This window comes from Erpetoichthys calabaricus, chromosome 2, assembly GCF_900747795.2.
Source record: "Erpetoichthys calabaricus chromosome 2, fErpCal1.3, whole genome shotgun sequence".
NCBI classification, from domain to species: domain Eukaryota; kingdom Metazoa; phylum Chordata; class Cladistia; order Polypteriformes; family Polypteridae; genus Erpetoichthys; species Erpetoichthys calabaricus.
The window spans coordinates 295,354,736-295,375,719 of NC_041395.2; the positions used below are offsets into that span (position 1 = coordinate 295,354,736).

At 37.1% G+C, this 20,984-nt stretch overlaps 1 protein-coding gene across 2 annotated transcripts in view; it reads right to left on the minus strand.

The window, feature by feature from the left end:
• The window catches only part of entpd1 (ectonucleoside triphosphate diphosphohydrolase 1), a 144,982-nt gene that overhangs the window by 53,036 nt on the left and 70,962 nt on the right, over positions 1-20,984 (minus strand). For both annotated transcript variants that reach the window (XM_028795788.2, XM_028795787.2), the window contains exon 2: positions 5,975-6,102. In XM_028795788.2, coding sequence (XP_028651621.1) covers positions 5,975-6,102 — 128 coding nt within the window. The remainder of the gene's footprint in view (positions 1-5,974; positions 6,103-20,984) is intronic.

Here is a 20,984-nt window from a genome sequence, read left to right on the forward strand (position 1 = left end):
AGATCCCTGAAGATCACAGGAGTATTATGGTATGTCATTTATCTTTTTAGTTCCTTTTACTGTATCTGACATGATTCTATTTGTAAATGGTTTTGTGACAATACTCACTATGAACTGGGATATGAAATAACAGCTAACTAACCTACTGAAACTTTATATACTGTAGTTATTATTATCCAAATAAAAAAAAATCAATCTTGTTTTATAAAAAAAGTATTTTTAGAGTTTGCTTTATGACAAAGGTGTACTGTAGTTTACAGCACAATGTTATCACAAACATACCACAGTAGAGGAGCACTCTTAATGAGAAGACTAAATATTTCCTTTTTATAGGAAAAAAAATACTTTAATCTTGAATGTCATTAATTAAAACATCAATTGTGTTCTAACTATTTCCATTTGTAATTTGGAAGCTATTAAATGTTCCATATTATTTGACACAGCGGAAGAACCTAATCAGCAAAATGAAAGAGTGTAACCAGATCTGGTAGATCTCAACTTGGCTGAGATTGCATCTAAAGCAGTTTGCAAAAGGTTTGAATACAAATTTCACACAGCAAACTTTTCAAAGTTGCTTGTTTGTACTTCTGCTTTCTAGGACTTTAGTGAAGATAACTCTGGGAGACTCACAGTTACACGTGATGGGTTTCTAAGCTGTTGCTTTTCTCAAAGACTTAATGGTGTAGCTGTTTTTCTTCAAGGTTTTCAGATACAGTATTGTACGATTATTGAGATTGTAAAGGTATGAGCATTGAGTATCCTAAGACATTTCACAATGCAGGTAACTTTGTTTTTGAGAAGTTAGTAAAAAATCAAAGTAAAAACTGGAAGTGAAGAGAAAATTTCATAACACACACAAAAAAGGGATGTCTTCAGTGATGGCGCAGATTATGCTTGTGTTTCTTCAGTATGTTATGGCAGAAAACTGCATGCCCTTTTTTATACTGTGTTGTAGAAACAGTAGAGCAAGATGTACCCTGGAATATTCCATTTACATCTTAGCTTGGAGCCGAGCTATACTAAGCCATTAATAACATCATCTTGTACAAAGTTGAGCATCTCTTATCAAAACCGATCAAATACCTCGTATGTGTGCATCATGGACATTAGCTTACTAAGAATGGCTCTTACACTCTGAGACTACCATATATTACTCAAAAAAGTGTAAAACATCTCTATATATTACAAAGTCCAACATCTGTCTGTCTGTATGTTTGTCCACTTTTCATGAGATAACTACTTAATGGATTTAGATCGGGTTTTTTTCTATAATTTGCTTGAACATTCCAGTTGATTTTGCGACTTCCCTGATTGCACTAAGTATCATAGTTTGCTTGTAGGAGTGATATATTCACACTAATCCTAGACAGAGGCTGTGGGCTGAGCGGAGGGGGAAGCGTGACATCAGGAGTGGGGAGCCAGACGGGGCCCTCCTCACTCACACGCAGCCTCCATTCGAATCGCTGTACCTCTGGCCACATGGAGCGTACCTTACATCAGCTTAGCTAGTGATACCTGTTCGTTTATTGATTTTTAAAGTTTGTTCTGTTTCACTACTACTATGCAGGCGGAGCCACGGGGGATGGCTAGTTATTCATAAACTTTAAAATATTGTGCAAAAACTGATCGTCTGTGATTTTTTCATTTTAACCGTTTTACTGATTCTTGTGTGAATGCCATATATTGGTTTATATGTAGAAGATGACAACAGTAGTTAGCTGGCCTCCACCTGCATGCTATGATGAGAAGTTAATCTGGAGCTCATCTGAACCTTTAAATGGAATGCCAGGACACAAGGGGTCACTACAGGGACTTCTAAGAGAATGGTCCCAGAAAACATTCTTGACCCTGGAGATAATACTGTTGAGTTTCCAGAAGTGGCTCCTGTCGAGGTCTGGAAAAACTGCTTCTAATCAGCCTGACATTGAGCGTGGAAATGGGAGGAAAGGTTTGGCAAGTGCTTGACTGGTGGAAAGAGTGAAGAATGAAAGAAATGAGAAAAGAGGAGCAGTGAAGTGAGGTAATGATGCGGTAGCAATAGCCCTACATCACATTCTGCAACACCTGGAAAGTAGCAGAACGTATGCCAAGATGCTTTTCCTGGACTACAGATCTGCTTTCAATACTATCCGGCATGGAAAACTGATCAAGAAGCTGACAGACCTCAGCATCCCAACTCCCACCTGCAACTGGATCCTGGACTTCTTGACGGATAGACCACAGGTGGTGAGAATGGGAAGACGGGTGTCTGCTGAGCTCACAGTCAGCACAGGATCCCCACAGGGCTGTTGCCTCAGCCCCAAACTTTTCACTCTGTACACTTATGACTATGTCTCCACTCAGGACAACACCATCGTCATTAAATACGCTGATGATACCACCATCTTGGGGCTCATCAAGGGGGTGGACGAGTCAGCAGGGTACAGGACCCTGGTAAACAACATTCTTGTCTACGGAGAGGAGAATGACCTCATTCTCAACACAGACAAGACCAAAGAAATAATATTGGACTTCAGGAAGAATCCTCCCCCTCTACAGCCTCTTATCATCAAAGGGACTGAGGTGGAGAGGGCCAAATAGCCACAGATTCCTGCGATTGCAGGTTACATCAGACCTGAGCTGGACTCTTAACACCACAGCCACAGTGAAAAAAAGCCCAGCAAAGGCTTTATTTTATTAGGTAGCTCAGGAAAGCCGGCCTGAACCATCGCCCTCTCACCCAGGCCTACAGAGAACTGATAGAGAGTATTCTCACCGCAGGTATCACTGTCTGGTATGGGAACAAAGAGTCATAAAGACTGCAGAGAGGATCAAAATTTCCTTCCATGGACTTTATGTACGCACATCGTTGTCTGAAAAGAGCAGAGGGAATTATCAGGGACTAACTCCATCCAGCTCACTCTCTGCTTAGACACAAAATCTGTACGTACAACCTGAGACACAGCAGAGCGGACAGAATCATCACTCACAGGACAAGGTTTTTCAACAGCTTTTTCCCCGCCACAGTCAGACTGATGGCAAAACAAAATTATTGAGTATGTGTAATAACCCCACACTAGCTCACTTCACTTGTCATGTAAATGACGAGTGAAAAATGTGCAATATTTTAACTGTACAATACCTACAATATATTGTATTTTTTTGTGTAGATATTGCCACCTTTTTGTATAGTGCTGGTATAATCTATATTATTTATTATATTGTTTTACTGTTTTTAAATTTTTTTAAATGTTTTACTATGACTCTGCACAAGAATTCCAATGTGCTTTGACTGTTGGCTTTATGCACAAATGGCAAATAAAAGAACCTTGAACCTTGGTGTTCACTGTGACGGAGTCTTTCCTTTTGCCTGATATTTCCAGAACGGTGTGCAGCACCGCCTGACCTATAGTGAAAGATGTGGATCACATACTGTATATTGTAATAGATTACTGAAGTGATAAACGGCTGAAACTCATTGATAAAGCGATGTCATTGATGGCAATAAACTCTAACAAACTTTTGAAGTATATTCTCTGGTGGCCAAGTTTACTTAGTGGGGCACTAAGGTGTTGCAGGTGGCACAATGGTAAGGTGATCATGGGTTCGTGTCCTGGGTCCTCCCTGTGTGCTAGTGCTTTGAGTAGTGAGAAAAATGTTATGTAAATGTAAAAAGTTATTAGTATTATTAAGATGTTGTTTTGATTACATTAACTGTTACCAGAGAGCCCTATATAAAGCATCCTGCTGCCACAGCAACCTTACTGTGACATTTCTTGCTCTTAGTGTTCTTCACAATCCTTCCAGATTACCTTTGTTTTTAAACTTTGGAGTTTTTTTCACCTTTCTGACTGGTATAATCAGTTTTTTGTGCATTCTCTTTCTTTTTTTTAGTCAACATTTTAGACTCTTAAAGGCCACCATATTATATTCCAGCTGTCAAATGACTGTACGTAATACAATGGCAACACCCAGCATCTTTAAACATCCCATAGTGGAGTGAAGAATTATTCAAAAAGCTCCTTAGTCAATAAACTAACTAAGAAAACTTTAAGTTAGCACCAGGTTCTATTGGTTTTGAATTCTCATTTTTGTACTTTCAGTTGAACATTTGTTTTGCCCTTGAAATTCTGACAATTGATTTTCTTCTTGACTTCTCCTGGTTTTAGCTCATGCCTGTTCCTGAAACAGCTTTATCTAGTGCCAGTATTGTTCCTTCATCTACTGAGAACGTTTTTCTTACAATATATTCAAAAGTATACAACTTACCCGTAACACTGTTTTATGTTTTGGATTATAATTTTTTAGACTTGGCTTTCATTCTTGTTTAACAGTTTTCTGTTATTTGCTTATTTGGCAAATTTAAAGCTCTTGTTTTTATATTTAGCAATTTTTGCTTTTTGTAACTTTGAAACTTAGACTTATTTTATTTTTAAATATGTCTTTTTTTCTCATTTAAATTAGTACATTGATTAAAATATTAAAAGTTTTGAGTTATTAAAATGTTTTGGCCTTTCCATCTGGAAAAATCATAATGATGTTTGTGTGTGTTTTTTTGTTGTTTTTTTGCGAGTGTTTGTGTAGTGTTAGCAGTTTCCGACTAAACAGAGGGGGAAAATCATTCCATATGACACGACCCAAAAAAGGGGTACAATAACAAGAGGGTCTACTGAAACAGCAAGGGTTTCTGACAGCAAAGTGAAAATAAGTCCAGCAAAGTGTTAAGGATATGCAGAGTATTGCAAAGGAGAAATTACTAGAATATGGAAGGAAGGTCAGACACCATGGACAAAAAGAATAGCAAAGCGGAAAAAAAACCTGAGACAAGCAGAGAGAGAGAGAGTCGCCGAGAACAAGCAGCAAAATAAAGTCTTAAGTCGAAGTCAGAAAGTGTCAAAGTCAAAGAAACAAACCAAGCACTAGGGCCTACTTGAATCAGAATCTAATTATCACTACAGAAAATGGAAGGTTTTTTGTATCCACTGTGGGATATCCCATTAGGAGAGTGCCACCCTATTTATAAGAATTTTCACAAGCATGATAACCGCATAAATACAGGAAAACATGATGGTAATAAAAATAAAATTTATTACAGAGAAAAAAAAAGTTTTGGGGTGTAGATGCATCAAAATCTCAAATAATTAAAAATATACACATATGCTTACATGTATATTATGCTGGGTGTGAAATTGTATTAATTATCCTGATTTTTACACTTGTGTAATGAAAATATATGATATTTATTAACATATTTAATCCAAATGATTTTAGTCTGTATTGCAAATATTTTAACTGTCATGATCTTAAACGAATTATGGATTTTTGTAAGTCATTGTCTTTTGCATTAATGATGATGTCATTCTTGTTAGCTTCACACTTGTTTTTAGGGATGCTTTCCTGTTGCAGTACTGTGACTATACAGTATATGCAATCATTTCTGATATGGCAGTTGCCGTCTTATTTATGGGTAAGGGGTTGTGCATGAGCCACATGGGACATTTATAACAAATAAAAGAAAGACCCTTCATAATTTCAATAGAATTAAGAATTTCAGATTTTGACTTTGCTGGTTCCCAAATTAAAGTTTTATCTTGGTCTCTTTATGCAGGTTTTAAAGTTCTGTTTGTTTAGTGTTTCTTGCTTAGCAATTTCAAACCCCTGACAGTACTAGAGTGTTGTATCATGTTAGCCATTATGGACATAATGAGACGTCGAGCAAAATGACTCTTTTTATTGGCTAAGTAAAAAGATTACAACATGCAAGCTTTCAAGGAAACTCAGTCCCCTGATTACATCTTGCATGAAGAAGGTACCTGAATTGCCACGAAAACTTGCATGTTGATATCTTTTTAGTTAGCTGATAAAAGGTGTCACTTTGCTTGACTTTTAAACCTCTGACACTTATTTTACTAAGCAGTCCTTTTTAAAAATATTTTTGTTGGTCACAATGACAAAACATTAACAAAATGTATAAAATGAAATTAAAATGGCTTACCTTCATCTTCTGAGGAAGAGGCTTATTCTGTATTATTGCCGTACTGACAATTACTATAATGCCCACAATGAATAAAATTGTGAGGATCACAATTAATTTTCTGTGCCATGGATTCTTCTGTTGCATGTCTGAAACAAAAAAAAAAAACCAAATCATTAACATCCTCTTCTCTTTCATCATCTGAAACGTACCAGGTTTGGAAACTCTCAATATTCATAATGTCTGTGCTGCCCAAACTTACTCGTGTCAGGACGGCTTTATTAAAATATTATGGAATTCTTCTTTTAGTGAACAGATTTCTAAAGCAAAGTGAATTCCGATAAATATAGCTACACATACTGTATGTTTAGTGTGACAGTAGGAGTTGTATTTATAGAGAAAACCAAGCATGCTGACATTAGCACAAAACAATGAGTAATGGAACCCTCCATGGAATTTGCAACCAGCAGTCTGTTAGCCCTCTACAAATATCACAAAATTGTAGGTTTAAAGAGGCAGAATGATACAAGATGATTCAAATGAAAAATTCAAGAATAATATCTTAAAATGATGTAGCTTCATATGTGATAAATAATAAATTAGGCATTAACTGCATTTACTTCTTCTACCTAACAGGCAGGTGGCTGATTTATTATTTATCTGCATTATAGTTCCTACGCTTGTGGGCTTTTTCGACGCTACTCTGCTCAATGAGTCAGTCTAGTGTGAGGAAAATTACATGGATGAATAAAGCAAACACTGTGTGCTACGTTCTGCTAATGAAAAACCCATTCTATGCCATCCTCACATCTTGTCAATCACAAGAATATATAAAATGGAGTTTATTAACAGACATCTGTTGGTTTTCTTTTGATACTTTACATGAAGAATTAGTGTATTACTGAGTGTCTGTTTGCTATACTGCTTAATTTTATAATGAATCTTTTTAGAACCCCTAAGACTCTGAAATGGAATAAGCATGCCAGAGAATGTAACATGTTATGTTATCCTCAGCCAGAACCTATCATTAAATTAATAACAAATTAACAAATAATACAAAAACTTAGTGATCTTATTTATTTATTTATTTATTTTTTATTAAAGAAAGTTTTACAATTCCCAGTAACCCCAGTGAAGAAGTATTTGTCCTGGGGCTCAATAACTGGTTATGTCACATTTAGCAGAAATGACTACCATCAGCTCTTAGCAGTGTACAGTATATGGCCTATGACATTTCATCGACTATATAACAACTCAAACCATTCACATCCCCTCTACCTCATACTTGTAACCCTTCTCTTCTATCATGGTGCCTCTTCCAAATCCAAAAAGGCCATCTCAGGTACTATCCAGTGCCAAAGACGGTTAAGTACAGTATAGCATAATATCATTGTAAGTAAAATTAGTACTGTACCACAGCATTAGGCATACTTTTCTCCTTCCCTGAAACCATTGTGGCACTTTCAAATGAAAAGCCCAAGGTGAAAAGTAAAATTAAGTAAAATAAAATACTGAATTTATAACAACATACATCCAGAACCCATTACAGTCAGGTCCATAAGTATTTGGACAGTGACACAATTTTCATAACTGTGGCTCTGTACACCACCATAATGGGTTTGAAATAAAAGAATCATTATGTGATTGAAGTGCAGACTTGCAGCTTTAATTTAAGGGCTTTTACCAAAAATATCATTTTTCTTCATAGGGCTCAAAAGTATTTGGACGTTGGACTAAAATGCTGTTCCATGGACAGGTGGGAGCAGTTCCCTCATTATTTCATTAACTATTAAGCAGTTTAAAGGCCTGGAATTAAATCCAAGCATGGAATTTGCATTTGGAAGCTGTCACCGTGAACTCTCAATATGAGGTCCAAAGAGCTGTTCATGCAAGTAAAAACAGGCCATCATAAGATAGAGAAAGCAAACCCTTTAGAGATGATAGCAGAAATACGAGGAGTGGTCAGATCAACCATTTGGTTCATTCGTAAAAAGAAGAAAAACACTGGTGAACTCAGCAACACCAGAATGTCTAGAACAGGGGTAGGCAATCTCGGTCCTGGAGTGCCACAGTATGTGCAGGTTTTTGTTCCAACCCAGTTCCTTAACGAGAACTCAATTATTGCTGATGAAGCACATATTGCTTAAGTGACATTTTAATGCTTAATTTTAGTGGTCTCTCTTGTTAAGGTTCTCCAACCTTAATTGCTTATTTCAATCTTAAACTGCTGCATTCAGTGTTTTAATTGCTCCTTATTAGCAATAAGATGTAAAACAGGGGTAGGCAATGTCGGTCCTGGTGAGCCGCAGTGGCTACAGGTTTTCATTCAACCCAATTGCTTAATTAGAAACCAATCATTGCCAGTCTCAGACCTTATTTAATTTTATGGCTTGTTAGTCTGTGCAATGTAAGGCTTTTATATCGTAGATTTTTTTCCTTTCCAAGGATATCATCCAAATGATATGAAGCCTAAAACAGATCATTTTCAGTCTGTCACATTTTTCTATTAAGTGTTTTATTAAATCAAACCATGCATGATGAACACACACAGATGTAATTGGAAAAAAGCTAGCTGGAGAACTGCTGGCTGCTTTGTCTTTTACATCTTATTGCTAATAAGGAGCAATTAAAACACTGAATGCAGCAGTTTAAGATTGAAATAAGCAATTAAGGTTGGAGAACCTTAACAAGCGAGACCACTAAAATGAAGCATTAAAATGTCACTTAAGCAATATGTGCTTCATCAACAATAATTGAGTTCTCGTTAAGGAACTGGGTTGGAACAAAAACCTGCACATACTGTGGCACTCCAGGACCGACGTTGCCTACCCCTGGTCTAGAAAACCACAGAAGACAACTGTGCTGGATGATTGCAGAACTCTGTCCTTGGTGAAGAAGAACCCCATCACGACATTTAGCCAAACCAAGAACACTTTCCCGGACATAGGCCTATCACTGCCAAAGTCTGCAATCAAGAGAAGACTTCATGAAAGTAAAGACAGACAGTTTACCACAAGGTACTGGTAATCCTCAAGCATAGGAAGGACAGATTAGACTTTTACCAGAAAACATTTTTAAAAGCCTGTCCAGTTCTGAAATAATTTTCTTTGGACAAAGGAAACTAAAATCAATATAAACCAGAATGTTGGAAAGAGAAGAAATGGCTCATGATCCAATGAATACCACATCATCTGTGAAACATAGTGTTGGCAGTGTTATGGCATGATCATACATGGCTGTGAATAAAGTCAGTTACTAGTGTCCATTGATGATATGACTGCTGGCAGAAGTAGCAGAATGAATTCTGAAGTTTATAGGCCTATACTTTCTGCTCAGATTCAGCCAACCTCACAGGATGATGCTTCATAGTACAGATGGACAATGAGCCAAAACATTCTTCAAGCGAGCAAATCAACTGCTTTTCAACTCAAGGTAGTGGAATATTCTTCAAAGGCCGAGTCAACCAACTGACCTCAACTAGTAAAGGCTTGGCAAAGCATCACTGGAAACCCAACACTTGGAGATGGCCATGAGTTCCAGATTTAGGCAGTCATTGACTGTAAAGGATTTTCAACCAAATATTGAAAATGAACATTATATTTAAGATTATGTTTGTTTATTCAAATACTTTTGAGCCACTGGAAATGGGTTGATTGTGGGGGCTATGTAGAAAATTAAGGGTTTTTTGCAAACCCCATAAATTAAAGCTGAAAATCTATCATCAGTCACATAATGATTGCTTAATTTCTAATACGTTGTGGTAGCACACAAAGACGAAATTATGAAAATTGTGTCACTGTCCAAATACTTATGGACCTGACTGCATATCCAATTAGGTGTGCTCAATGCACATACTTACACTGTTTGGCACAAAGCAGAAACAAAGTCTACACGGGATGCTCATCTATCACAGGACACATGCATGTATATATCCACAGTTAGCCATTTGTAGTTACTAATTACATTAACTTGCACATCTTTAGGATGTGGGAGGAAAACCAGAAATACTATGGAAAAAATGCACAGTCACAGAGAGAACATGCAAACTTCTCACAGAGAAGCTCTACACCAACATGGAGGAGGTTAGGAGCACGCACTGATACAGCGCATTGCCGCACCCACCACATGACAAACCAACTCAGGTTCGCAGATTAGGGCCCGAGTACAGCCATCCATCGGGTGACACCTCAGCACCACACTAGTTCAGATGGAATGGAACAGTGTGAGGTTTTTTATGGTGGCTGGAGTGCCAATTCTGCCACCAACCCCCAGGTTTTCCCTGCAGGTTGGAGTGTCTACATGAAGGGCTAGATGCAGATTAACATCATACCCAGGATGGACATGACACAAAGCAAAACCACTGTTTGAAATTAATGGAAAAGTGAACGCTTTCTATTCTGCCTTATCTTAGTACTAGGGTGATGTACAGTGTTAGCCATTATGAATGTAGTTAGAAGTCAAGCAAAATGACACCTTTTATTGGCTAACTAAAAAGATTACAATATGCAAGCTTTCGAGGCAACTCAGAACCCTTCTTCATCCAAGATGTTAATCAAATTGACTTGCCTGAAGAGGGGACCTGAGTTGCCTCGAAAGCTTGCATATTGTAATCTTTTTACTTAGCCAATAAAAGGTGTCATTTTACTCAATGTCTTATTGATTGAATAATCTTAAAAGCAAAACTCATCGAAAATAGCTGCAACAGTTGACTGTTAATGTGTAATCTTCAGCAGTATTGTTATTGTAGGCCACGCACTTAATATAAAGGTAAGCAATGCACAAAATGAAACAAATTTATAACAGATATCAGGCCTATTTTTCTCAACAGGCAAGGATATTAAAACTGTTTCCATTCAAGTATGGAGGCAATAACTGCAGAATGAAAGAAGGGCCCATTGAGTTCAGAAACTGTTTTTAACTAAGTTGTACTGCAAAATAAAACCATTTAGTTACAGGTTAAGTCTCTCTTGAAAAAATGAAAATGCAGTAAAAACAAACGTTTCAGCATTTGAAATATTAACAGCCTCAGAAGACCATACATAGGACAGTGTAACTGGTGAGTTTGGAAGGTGTAGCCCCAATGACTTGGGTGTATCAAAAGAAATTCGCAAGGAAATTATTTCCAATCAATCAGATGTATGTAAACTCTTCTATTTTCTCTAATTGCCACACATCAATTCTCTCTGTTTACCGTCTTGATTACTGTTTTCTTTTGTTCCTTGTGGAGGCAGTTCATGGCAAACCACTATGTATGATGAGACAGAGTCTCACGATTTATTGCGAATGACGAAAGAAGCAGGAGATAATAACATGAATAATCATAGCCTTTGCCAGGTAAGGTCAAACTTGGGAAATCAAAAATATATCAAGCAGCCAAAGCACTAGGGCCAAATAAAAGTCAAAGACTAAGAAGAGACTGACAACAAAACAAACCTAGTACTTAGCTTACTGTAATTGAAACTAACACTAGAGATAGGTAATCTCTGCTCGTGTCACATGACGTATTAATACCAGAAGTTCTAGTGACATTACAAATATGATGACCCTCATCATGTGACCCATGATGTTCATCACCTAAATAATAAACTGAAAATATTAAATAATTACAAATCATTCCAAAACAAGTTTCAAATACAAAATCTAAAGACATTATTGTGTACTAGGACAAAGTGGAGCTGATTGACAAGGCCTGTGTTCCCATCTTTAAAGTGTTTTACTCATCAGCTGACACTGCTAGTCTCCAAGCATTCATCTCTACGTGCATTTTTATGACTTGAAGGACTTTCAGCTGCAGAGATTTCCTCCTTCATGACAAATTCAATCTCCACGTGTTTTGGACCAAGGATGTTCTTGTCAGTCACTATCTAGTAGCGCACTATCAATACATAACAATGCCAATTTTATTTAATGTGTGAGACGATAAACTACTAGTCGTGAACAAATGAACAGTTCAGTAAGGGATGCTTTCCATTGTAATACCCCCATTCCCAGTACATTTGATGCAATCTTCATATCTTGAAGACCGGTACAGTACCAGAAGTGGGCCCTGCGTATGCGTAGCACAATTCCTTGAAAACAATGATAAGTGACTTTTGTTTTTTTTGTTTTTTTAGAATTCAGGGTGGAACCAGCAGGTGATGCCACCAGTGCCTGTGCTTATTTAAGACAAAGATATTTTAAATCAATGGCAAAATGTAAAATATTACAAAAAAAAAAACATAAGCTTCCATCCAGCAGTCTTAAAGATCCTGACAAAATGTTTAAAGTAACTATTCTTGCAGGATTTTTAAGAAATGCATACATTTGTCTTATAATATTTTTTTAATTTCTTCTGCAAAAAAAGAACACAATATACTAAAAAATGTGTAAAGTACACTTATATTTTTTCCAAGGGCTTCTTTTTAAAAGAAACAACGGTCTAATGTGCTGGCAATTGGCATGGAGTGTAGTGCCAACTAACTTATTAAAGTTGGCATGGAAACTATTCATGGGGCAAAACAAGGCTGTATGAAGGGTTCAGTAGTGAACTGTAACCCAAAGAAAACTTTAAAACAGCCAATGCCACCAGCTCCAGTTATTAATATCTCATTAGGTCAATGATGAAGAAGGAAGATGCATATATCTGTTCTTTTTATCTTGTGTGGAATTCCATTCATTTCTCTTCAGTCTTTCTCTGCTTTGTCTTCACTCCTTCTGTTTCAAGCCTTGATGACGTAGGTGAGGCAGACACAGGATTTCCTCGCTGCACTCTTGACCTTTGGAATGCTGGGGGCAGAATGGCTTAGACAGGAAGGCCACTTTCTTTCATGCTATTTAGGACATCTGCGTGCCAAATGTCTTTTATAGGCCCCCTCCACTGTACCTTTGCAAAGGCTTAAAAGCAGAACCTTCAAGTTTATTGCCTCCTCTTTCTGCGAGTTCCCATAAACAATGATGTGTTTAGCAGATTCTGTGTGACAGGGTGTTATACACATCAGTGCCACATGTGCCAGTTGACTGCGGAATTCTTGGCTATTTGAGGTAAGTGTAATGCTAAACTGATAAAGGACTACTTTTAAAAGCTGTATTTATTATATGGAATTCCAACTATTCTCTTAAATAGAAAGCAGTGGCCAGATTACTGAATTTGTTTAACAGATCTACATTTTCTTATGCTTGTTATGAAAATATGTTTCAAAGATTTGAACATCTGCGGTGAGTTGGCACCCTGCCCGGGATTGGTTCCTGCCTTGTGCCCTGTGTTGGCTGGAATTGGGTCCAGCAGACCCCCGTGACCCTGTGTTCGGATTCAGCGGGTTGGAAAATGGATGGATGGATGGATTTGAACATTGTTAATATAGCTGCGTCTTTTCTAGGTTCCCAAAGCTGAAATTTCTCAGTCCCATAAAGTTTGTTTTGAAAAGGTTTAGTGAAAATGTAAAAAAAAATCACAAAAATTCAGGAAAAATGTTTTTACACATAAAAGGCAAAAAGAGAAAAATGCTTTCTTCTGTTTCATTACAATCTTAGCTTTCTTCTGTTAATCTTCAGTTATTTTCTATATTTAAAAGTTGTTACTTTTCTATGGCAAACTTCCCCAGGCTTCACTTTAGTATGTCAGTATGCTCAGTATGTTCAATACGTTCAGTACGCTTTGAAACTGTTTGCTCTCCATGCCTCACCAACTGCAAGGCAGATCATAAACTGAACTAGTGTGTAGTCAGGGGGACAAGAAATAATTAGAATATTCCATTATTTAATTTGGCTTGTGGGGGTTTTAATGGACTGCAGTAGGCTGGCGCCCTGCCCGGGTTTTGTTTCCTGCCTTGTGTCCTGTGTTGGCTGGGATTGGCTCCAGCAGACCCTCCGTGACCCTATAGTTAGCATATAGCGGGTTGGATAATGGATGGATGGATGGGTTATAATGGAACCTCCCATTGACTTTGCACTAATACATAGGCAACCATTTAGGCATAACTAAGAAAATGCTTAACCTGACTAGCTAATAAATGGCTCTTACAGTTAGCACAATTTATTTGAAAAGCCAGCTTTGTGTTTGTACTCTGATCTACATGTCTTTACAGAAATATCTAAAATCATTTACCCAATTTCAATTATTCTTTCTATTTCAGACATAGAAAAGGGTCTATTTTTACACAAGCTCATATTTTTTGATGTGCATATCAATGGCAGCCATTCTGACAATTATTAAAAATGATGGTGAAAACACAAAATATTAAGTTAATTTAATGACAACACAAATGATGACATATACCAAAGCTATGAGTATCTAGAACATGACAAATCTCTTTTTCCATTCTTGCTTAATAATAATAATAATAATTCATTACATTTATATAGCGCTTTTCTCAGTACTCAAAGGCTTAGTTTAATTCAAGGCTATGGAATTTTTATTCCAAAGAAAATACTGGAATCTGTGTTGGAGAAACTGAAACACAACCACACAGTGTTAGTAATCCTGTCTAATGCAGATGGCAGGGGGTCATAAGATGAAAATGGATGGATTGTGCCAGGTCTATACAAGTGGTCTCCAAAGTGGCACTGTCTGCTTTGGTGCTACTGAAATTCAGTTAAACATTTTAATATTACAATTTATAGACTATACTCGTATAAGTAATGAGTGAACATTCAGGTATGAACACGTTCTACATGCTGTATATTTAGTTATTTTGTACCCGCTTATTTTCTGTTCATAACAATGAAAGGAAAGCTGATATATCTTCCAAGTAACACAGAAGAATAATTGAATAAGGCACCTAATTAATAATTATCTGTAGCTGCTGGTGAGTAAGGCAGGCTCAAGCACGGGTCAAACGCGTGCCAGAAGAAATTTCCCAGTCCAAAAGTTTGTTTTAAAAGATTTAGTGAAAATTCAAAGCAAACAGTCAACACAAGACTAAAGAAAAAAGGTTGTTACACAAATAGAATAAAATTGGAAAAAATGTCTCTCCTCTAAACTTAGCTTTTCTTGTCAAACTTCAGTTGTTTTTATCCTTAAAGATGCTTTACTTTGCCTTCAGTACGCTCTAAATGTACGGCACTGCACGTTCAATGGAGCACATTAACTTTCATACTATTATGCACGTTAAGGCACGGTTTAAAACTGTGTGCCCGCCATACCTTACACAGGGCAAGGCAGGTCACTAACTGAGACCGATTTATAGTCAGAGGGACATGAAGTAGTTAGAATATACATATTCAATTCAGCTTGTGGGTGTTATAAGGACCTCCCATAGACTATACACTAATTTATAGGCAAACATTTAATAACTTAAATAACTAGCAAATGGCTCTTACACTACCATTTGAAGAAGCCAGATATCATTCATGTTTAGTAAAAACAACTCCATCTTTCAGAAATACAGGGAATCTGGAATCTCTCTGAATACCAATGAGTGCAGGAGTCATCTTGGGTTAAGATGGAGGAGAACAGAATTCACTAATATTGCAGAATTGGTGTCAATTGTATTCCTTCATTATGAAATGATTTTGATAAGGGACCTCATAAGGAGCTAGCAATCAAACTAAAAGAAGTAATAATTCAAAGCACAGGGTGCAGATGTGTCCAGAAGTGGCTTAAACGCCAAAAGCCATGGGTTGTACTACAAGGCACTTTTTCTGAATTAGGTCATGAAATAAATGGCGTCCCTTAGGCATCCATTCTGGAGCAGCTGTTGTTTTTAAGTTATATAAATGATCCTGTTAACAATATAACTAACAAAACTGATTAAGTTAGCAGATGATACAAAACTTGGAAAATTGGGGAATACCATAGAATCAGCAAAAATATCAGTGACGAATCTGGACAAAATTCACGTTTGGATAAACATGTGCCAGATTAAGCAAAGATATATTACACAACGTAGGGGGTCTGAAAATTGAAAGTACACTTTATGAGAAGGGCCTAGGAGGTGCAGCAAGCTTGTTACTCATCACATCATACTGTTGTAGATTTGAAGGCTAATAGAATGATGCCTGTAACACTAGAAACGTCCATATAAATTTGGCAATTTTCTAAATGCAGATGTTATGCAATTTTAAGTGTCTTGAATCTCCACTTCAAACAATCCTGCCAGTCGTCCTCTGACATAAACCATGGATTTCTCTCAGTCAACTGATGCAAGAAATGAACTTTTTAGCTCACCGCTGAATGTATAAATATTTTTCAGTTTACGCCACTCACCTTCTGTCCAGACTTAATAATACTTCATTTTTAAACATGCTAACTACACTGCCTTCTACACGGATATCATTCTTGCTGTGCCAACCATCTTATACGGGTTGAAATCATCAATGTACACCTCAGTGTTAATGTTAGCACTGCACCATGCAATGCCTATGTCTCTGTTATATGCCATTTAGTATGGGCTTCTTAAAAGCAGTGTTAATATTTGTGATGCACGGTCTACTGGAAAGACAAATGCAATGCATTTTATTGCTAAAAATGTTTGTGACGCACCATCGTTTGGAATGACAGAGACATAACAACTGGACGGACACAGAGACAGAAACAGAGACAATTACCCGTTTATTAAGGTGGATTATCTTTAAAACAGTGGTGGCAGGATTGGCACTCCAGCCACTGTAAAAAACCTCACACTCTTCAATGTGGTGGTGCTGACGTGTCACCCATTGCACGACTCCACTCAGATCCCAGTCCCAGTGTGTAAGTGGTCAAAGGTACTCTTACTCAACGTTTCTATCTTCACTTGTAACCTTATTCTCTAATTTGAATCTTCTCTAATGTTCATACTAATCCTGACTCAATTGTAAGTTCTTAACTCAATCAATGCCCTTGTGCAGAATTCTTGGCAATCTGAGGTAAGTGTAATGCTAGACTGATAAAGGACTACTTTTAAAAGCTGTATTTATTATATGGAATTCCAGCTATTCTCTTAAATAGAAAGCAGTGGCCAGATTACTGAATATGTTTAACAGATCTATATTTTATTAGGCTTGTTATGAAAATATGTTTCAAAGATTTGAACATTGTTAATATAGCTGCGTCTTTTCTAGGTTCCCAAAGTTGAAATTTCTTGGTTCCATAAAGTTTGTTTTTAAAAGGTTTAGTGAAAATTAAAAAAAATCACAAATCACAAAAATTCAGGAAAAATGTTTTACACATAAAAGGCAAAAAGGGAAAAATGCTTTCTTCTGTTTCATTACAATCTTAGCTTTCTTCTGTTAATCTTCAGTTATTTTCTATATTTAAAAGTTGTTATGGGGGTCCTCGGGTTGCAACGTCTCGACATACACCGTTTCGAGTTTATAACGCTCACTCCCATAAAAACTTTAAAAAATTGAGACACGAGTGTTTCAGCTTATGCCATTAACGTCGTACTTACAGATCTATGTAGGCGAACTAGTTTGGTTGTGCACAGTGGAAAAATACACAGTATGAGTTAGGGAGTTGGCGAACTGGTTTGGTTGTGCGAGGAAGAAGTGTTCTGTTTGTGTTGCTTTGTTTGGCAACTTTGTGGCCCTTATCATGGCTCCTAAATGAAAGTCAGAGTCCTCAGATTGTAGTGCTTCAAAGAAGAGGAACTCCATCACGATGGAAGTGAAATTAGACATTGTGAAGAGATCAGAAGGAATAAAGGCAAGGATTTTTTTACACTCATTTTTTGTCATTTTTTCTGTTACTACAGTACAGTGTACAGTACAGCATATTTAGGTCCTTTTCCTTTTTCTGTGGCTTAGTTGTGTTTTTATGTTCTAGATTATGATTTTGCAAATGTGTTAGGATAGGTAAGTGACTTAGGCTAGGGTGTGTTTTTAACTTATACCAAAATTTGGGTTACATCACTGTTGTAGGAACGGAACTGTGTCATAACCCAAGGACCCCCTGTACTTTTCTATGGCAAACTTCCCCAGGCTTCACTTTAGTATGTCAGTATGCTCAGTATGTTCAATACGTTCAATATGCTTTGAAACTGTTTGCCCTCCATGCCTCAGCAACTGCAAGGCAGATCATAAACTGAACTAGTGTGTAGTCAGGGGGACAAGTAATAATTAGAATATTCCATTATTTAATTTAGCGTGTAGGGGTTATAATGGAACCTCCCATTGACTTTGCACAATAACATAGGCAAACATTTAGGCATAACTCCCTTGTGTGTTAAGGATATAACCATTCCTGATTGATCCAGTCAGAACTGAGTACGCTGGATTTCCATGTTACTTATATTTAAAATAAGTGTTTTTAAAATAACAGCATATATGCTTCAGTAAGTAAATGTTTATGGAAATTCAAAAGTGTTTGGAGCTGTAGTAAGAAGAAGGCTTCATAATTTCTGCGCATGCATGTGTGTGAAAGAAAGTATATAATGGGGGCATGAATTTTATAGTGGAATTGTGCCTATTATTTAAAAGTCCTACACAGCTTTATTTAGAAATGAAAAAAAAAAACAAAAAATGTTACTCTTTCAAGGCAAAGAAAAGCTTTCATTCTTGCCCCTTTAACTGCATTACAGAATTAGTATAGAAGAACATATTCATGGTTTGTCCATGCCTTGAAAGTGAGATGATGTGCTGTGATTTGCAATCTTTTTATCTTGTAGTTTCACACAATTGAGAGAAGGAGGTAGAAATGTTGGCCACACTGATCGCTTTTTAATACAGTGACATGCAGTACATAGCCCCATCTCAAACATAAAAAAGAGGGAAAAATAAACTAAAGCACTAGAAGATTGTGACAGCTGAATTTTGAAATTGGCCATCTAGTCCTTCTTCAGTGTTATCAGACAGCTAATGATGCAAATATGAATCTCACAACAGCAAATGTCACAAACCTGGCAAAGAGATTTTTTGACACCTGTGCTATTGTTAAAGCAGCTTTAAAAAGTTTGTGCAAATATAAATATCCTTAATAAACCTGGTATTTAGTATATGTGGCACTGATATAATAATGCCTGAATTTCTATTTTTCATAACTGACATTAAGTAGTGTTTATTTTTCAGTTACAGGACAGAACATATCAGTTTAGTTTATAAAGTGCACATTGTAATATAAATAAAATAATTCATGAGGATCATGTCATTCTTTATAAACCCTGCACTGAAATCCCCCCAAGCCAAAAGCACTCCCTCATTTGTTCTTACATTGCCACAAATAAAAAACATAGGCCTCAAAGTTCTGCTAGTTCTACTGTTTGATTATTCTGCCTGAGGACTGGGTTGTAAAGGCACGATGGAGTCAGTTAGAGCCCGGACCACCCAAAAAATCGACTTCTGGCTACGCACCTGATGTGCAATCAAGTCACGTTTACTTGTAGGTCATTTGCTAATTATTAAAATGGATCAAATAATCTTTATATGTCCAGGTTATATGAAGAAGAACAATGAAAAAAAGCAGTTGACCTAATTCAGTTAGGGAACATAAAATATTTACTGATATCAAAATTAGTCACTGCTGGAATTTTTGCTTTGTCTGCTCTATCAAATAAACTTGCTGAGTCCTGACATGAACCAGACTTAACAAACATGCAACTTTCTAATTCTCTTGGCTTATTAGATGATGTTGTTTTATTTGTGAAACTGAACTGTGCAGCTGACATACTGGGCTGTTATTTCAGTCGTCACGGATTGTGGGTCATCATACCCACCTGCCACACAACAGAGATGCCATGACGATCACCATCTCAATTGTTATGAATTAATCAATGAACGTTCTTTTTTGTTTTGATGCTCCTGGGACTTTCTCTGTTTCTTTCTCTCTTAGGTCTTTTGTGCAGCGGTGTAAGTGGTCTCATTGTAATCAAGCTTGAAAATTCACTTTCTTCATTATGCATTATATCTGGATACACAAGTAAAACATATTATTTAACGTGAATCATCAACAATAGCCACCTCAATTGGTATGCTTTGGAATAGATGCCAGTGCAGACGTGGGCACACTGGTGTCCCATCAGAGCTGGGCCAAAGAATAATATCCAGCCAGGAGGCTAGTGTTATGGAAGGACATGGAGAGATAACCTGTCAGGACTACATGCTCCTCTAACACACTACAGATTCCGACCTGGACACCTTTAAAACATGCTGGAACCTATGGTTCTATCAGGGAGCTGCTGGGAATTATGATCTCTACTTTGTGGGACTTCTACTTGACCTGAGGGCACTTTCAAAGGGCTGCGCTCTAGCACAAGAAGTACTCCTGAATCCAGGATAAATGAAACTACTCATTCTTATCCAGGCAAGCTGGAGGACATTTACTTATTCGGCTGACATCTTTATCAAACATGTCTTATACCATTTATGATACAATTGGTTACATTTCTTTTTGGTTTTCCAGGTGAAGTACAGACAGGTCAAGTCTCTTGCTCACAGTCATACGATGTCAGTAATGGGATTTGAACCCACAACCACAGGGTTTGATGCCCAAAGCCTTAAGCACTACACTGCACTGCCTGCCTGGAACCCAGTGGAAGAAGGACAAAGCCACCTGGAGGAGTGGAGCGAGTGAGTGAGTGGAAGAGAGAAGAATTGCATTGTGTTGTCTTGTGCCACTATTGAAGCCTTTTGTAAGGTATTTTCAATAATAAAATGTGTGTTTGCATCTGGGACTTGTGTCTGGGCAGCTGTGTCTTGGGTTTGGGGTGCAAAGCTTTCTGTTTTGATGCTCCTGCTCTCTGGAACTTTCTCTCTTTCTTTCTCTCTTAAATCTTTTGTAGAGCAGTGTATGTGGTCTCATTCTAATTGTGCTTGAAAATGCACCTTCTCTGCCATGCATTACATCTGGCTACACGTGTAAATCTGTGAATCTTCAATGATAACCATCTCAATTATTATGCATTAATCTGAGAATGCTTTCTTTCTTTCTTTCTTTCTTTCTTTCTTTTTCTTTCTTTCTTTCTTTCTTTCTTCTTTCTTTCTTTCTTTCTTTCTTCTTTCTTTCTTTCTTTCTTTCTTTCTTTGCACTGTTTTTAGAGTTCTTAACTTGACTTTTAATGACTGTGCATTTATCTATGGTATTAATGGGAATAAGTATAATCAAGGTGAATGTATGATTGGTAATTTCCTCATTGGACAGGCC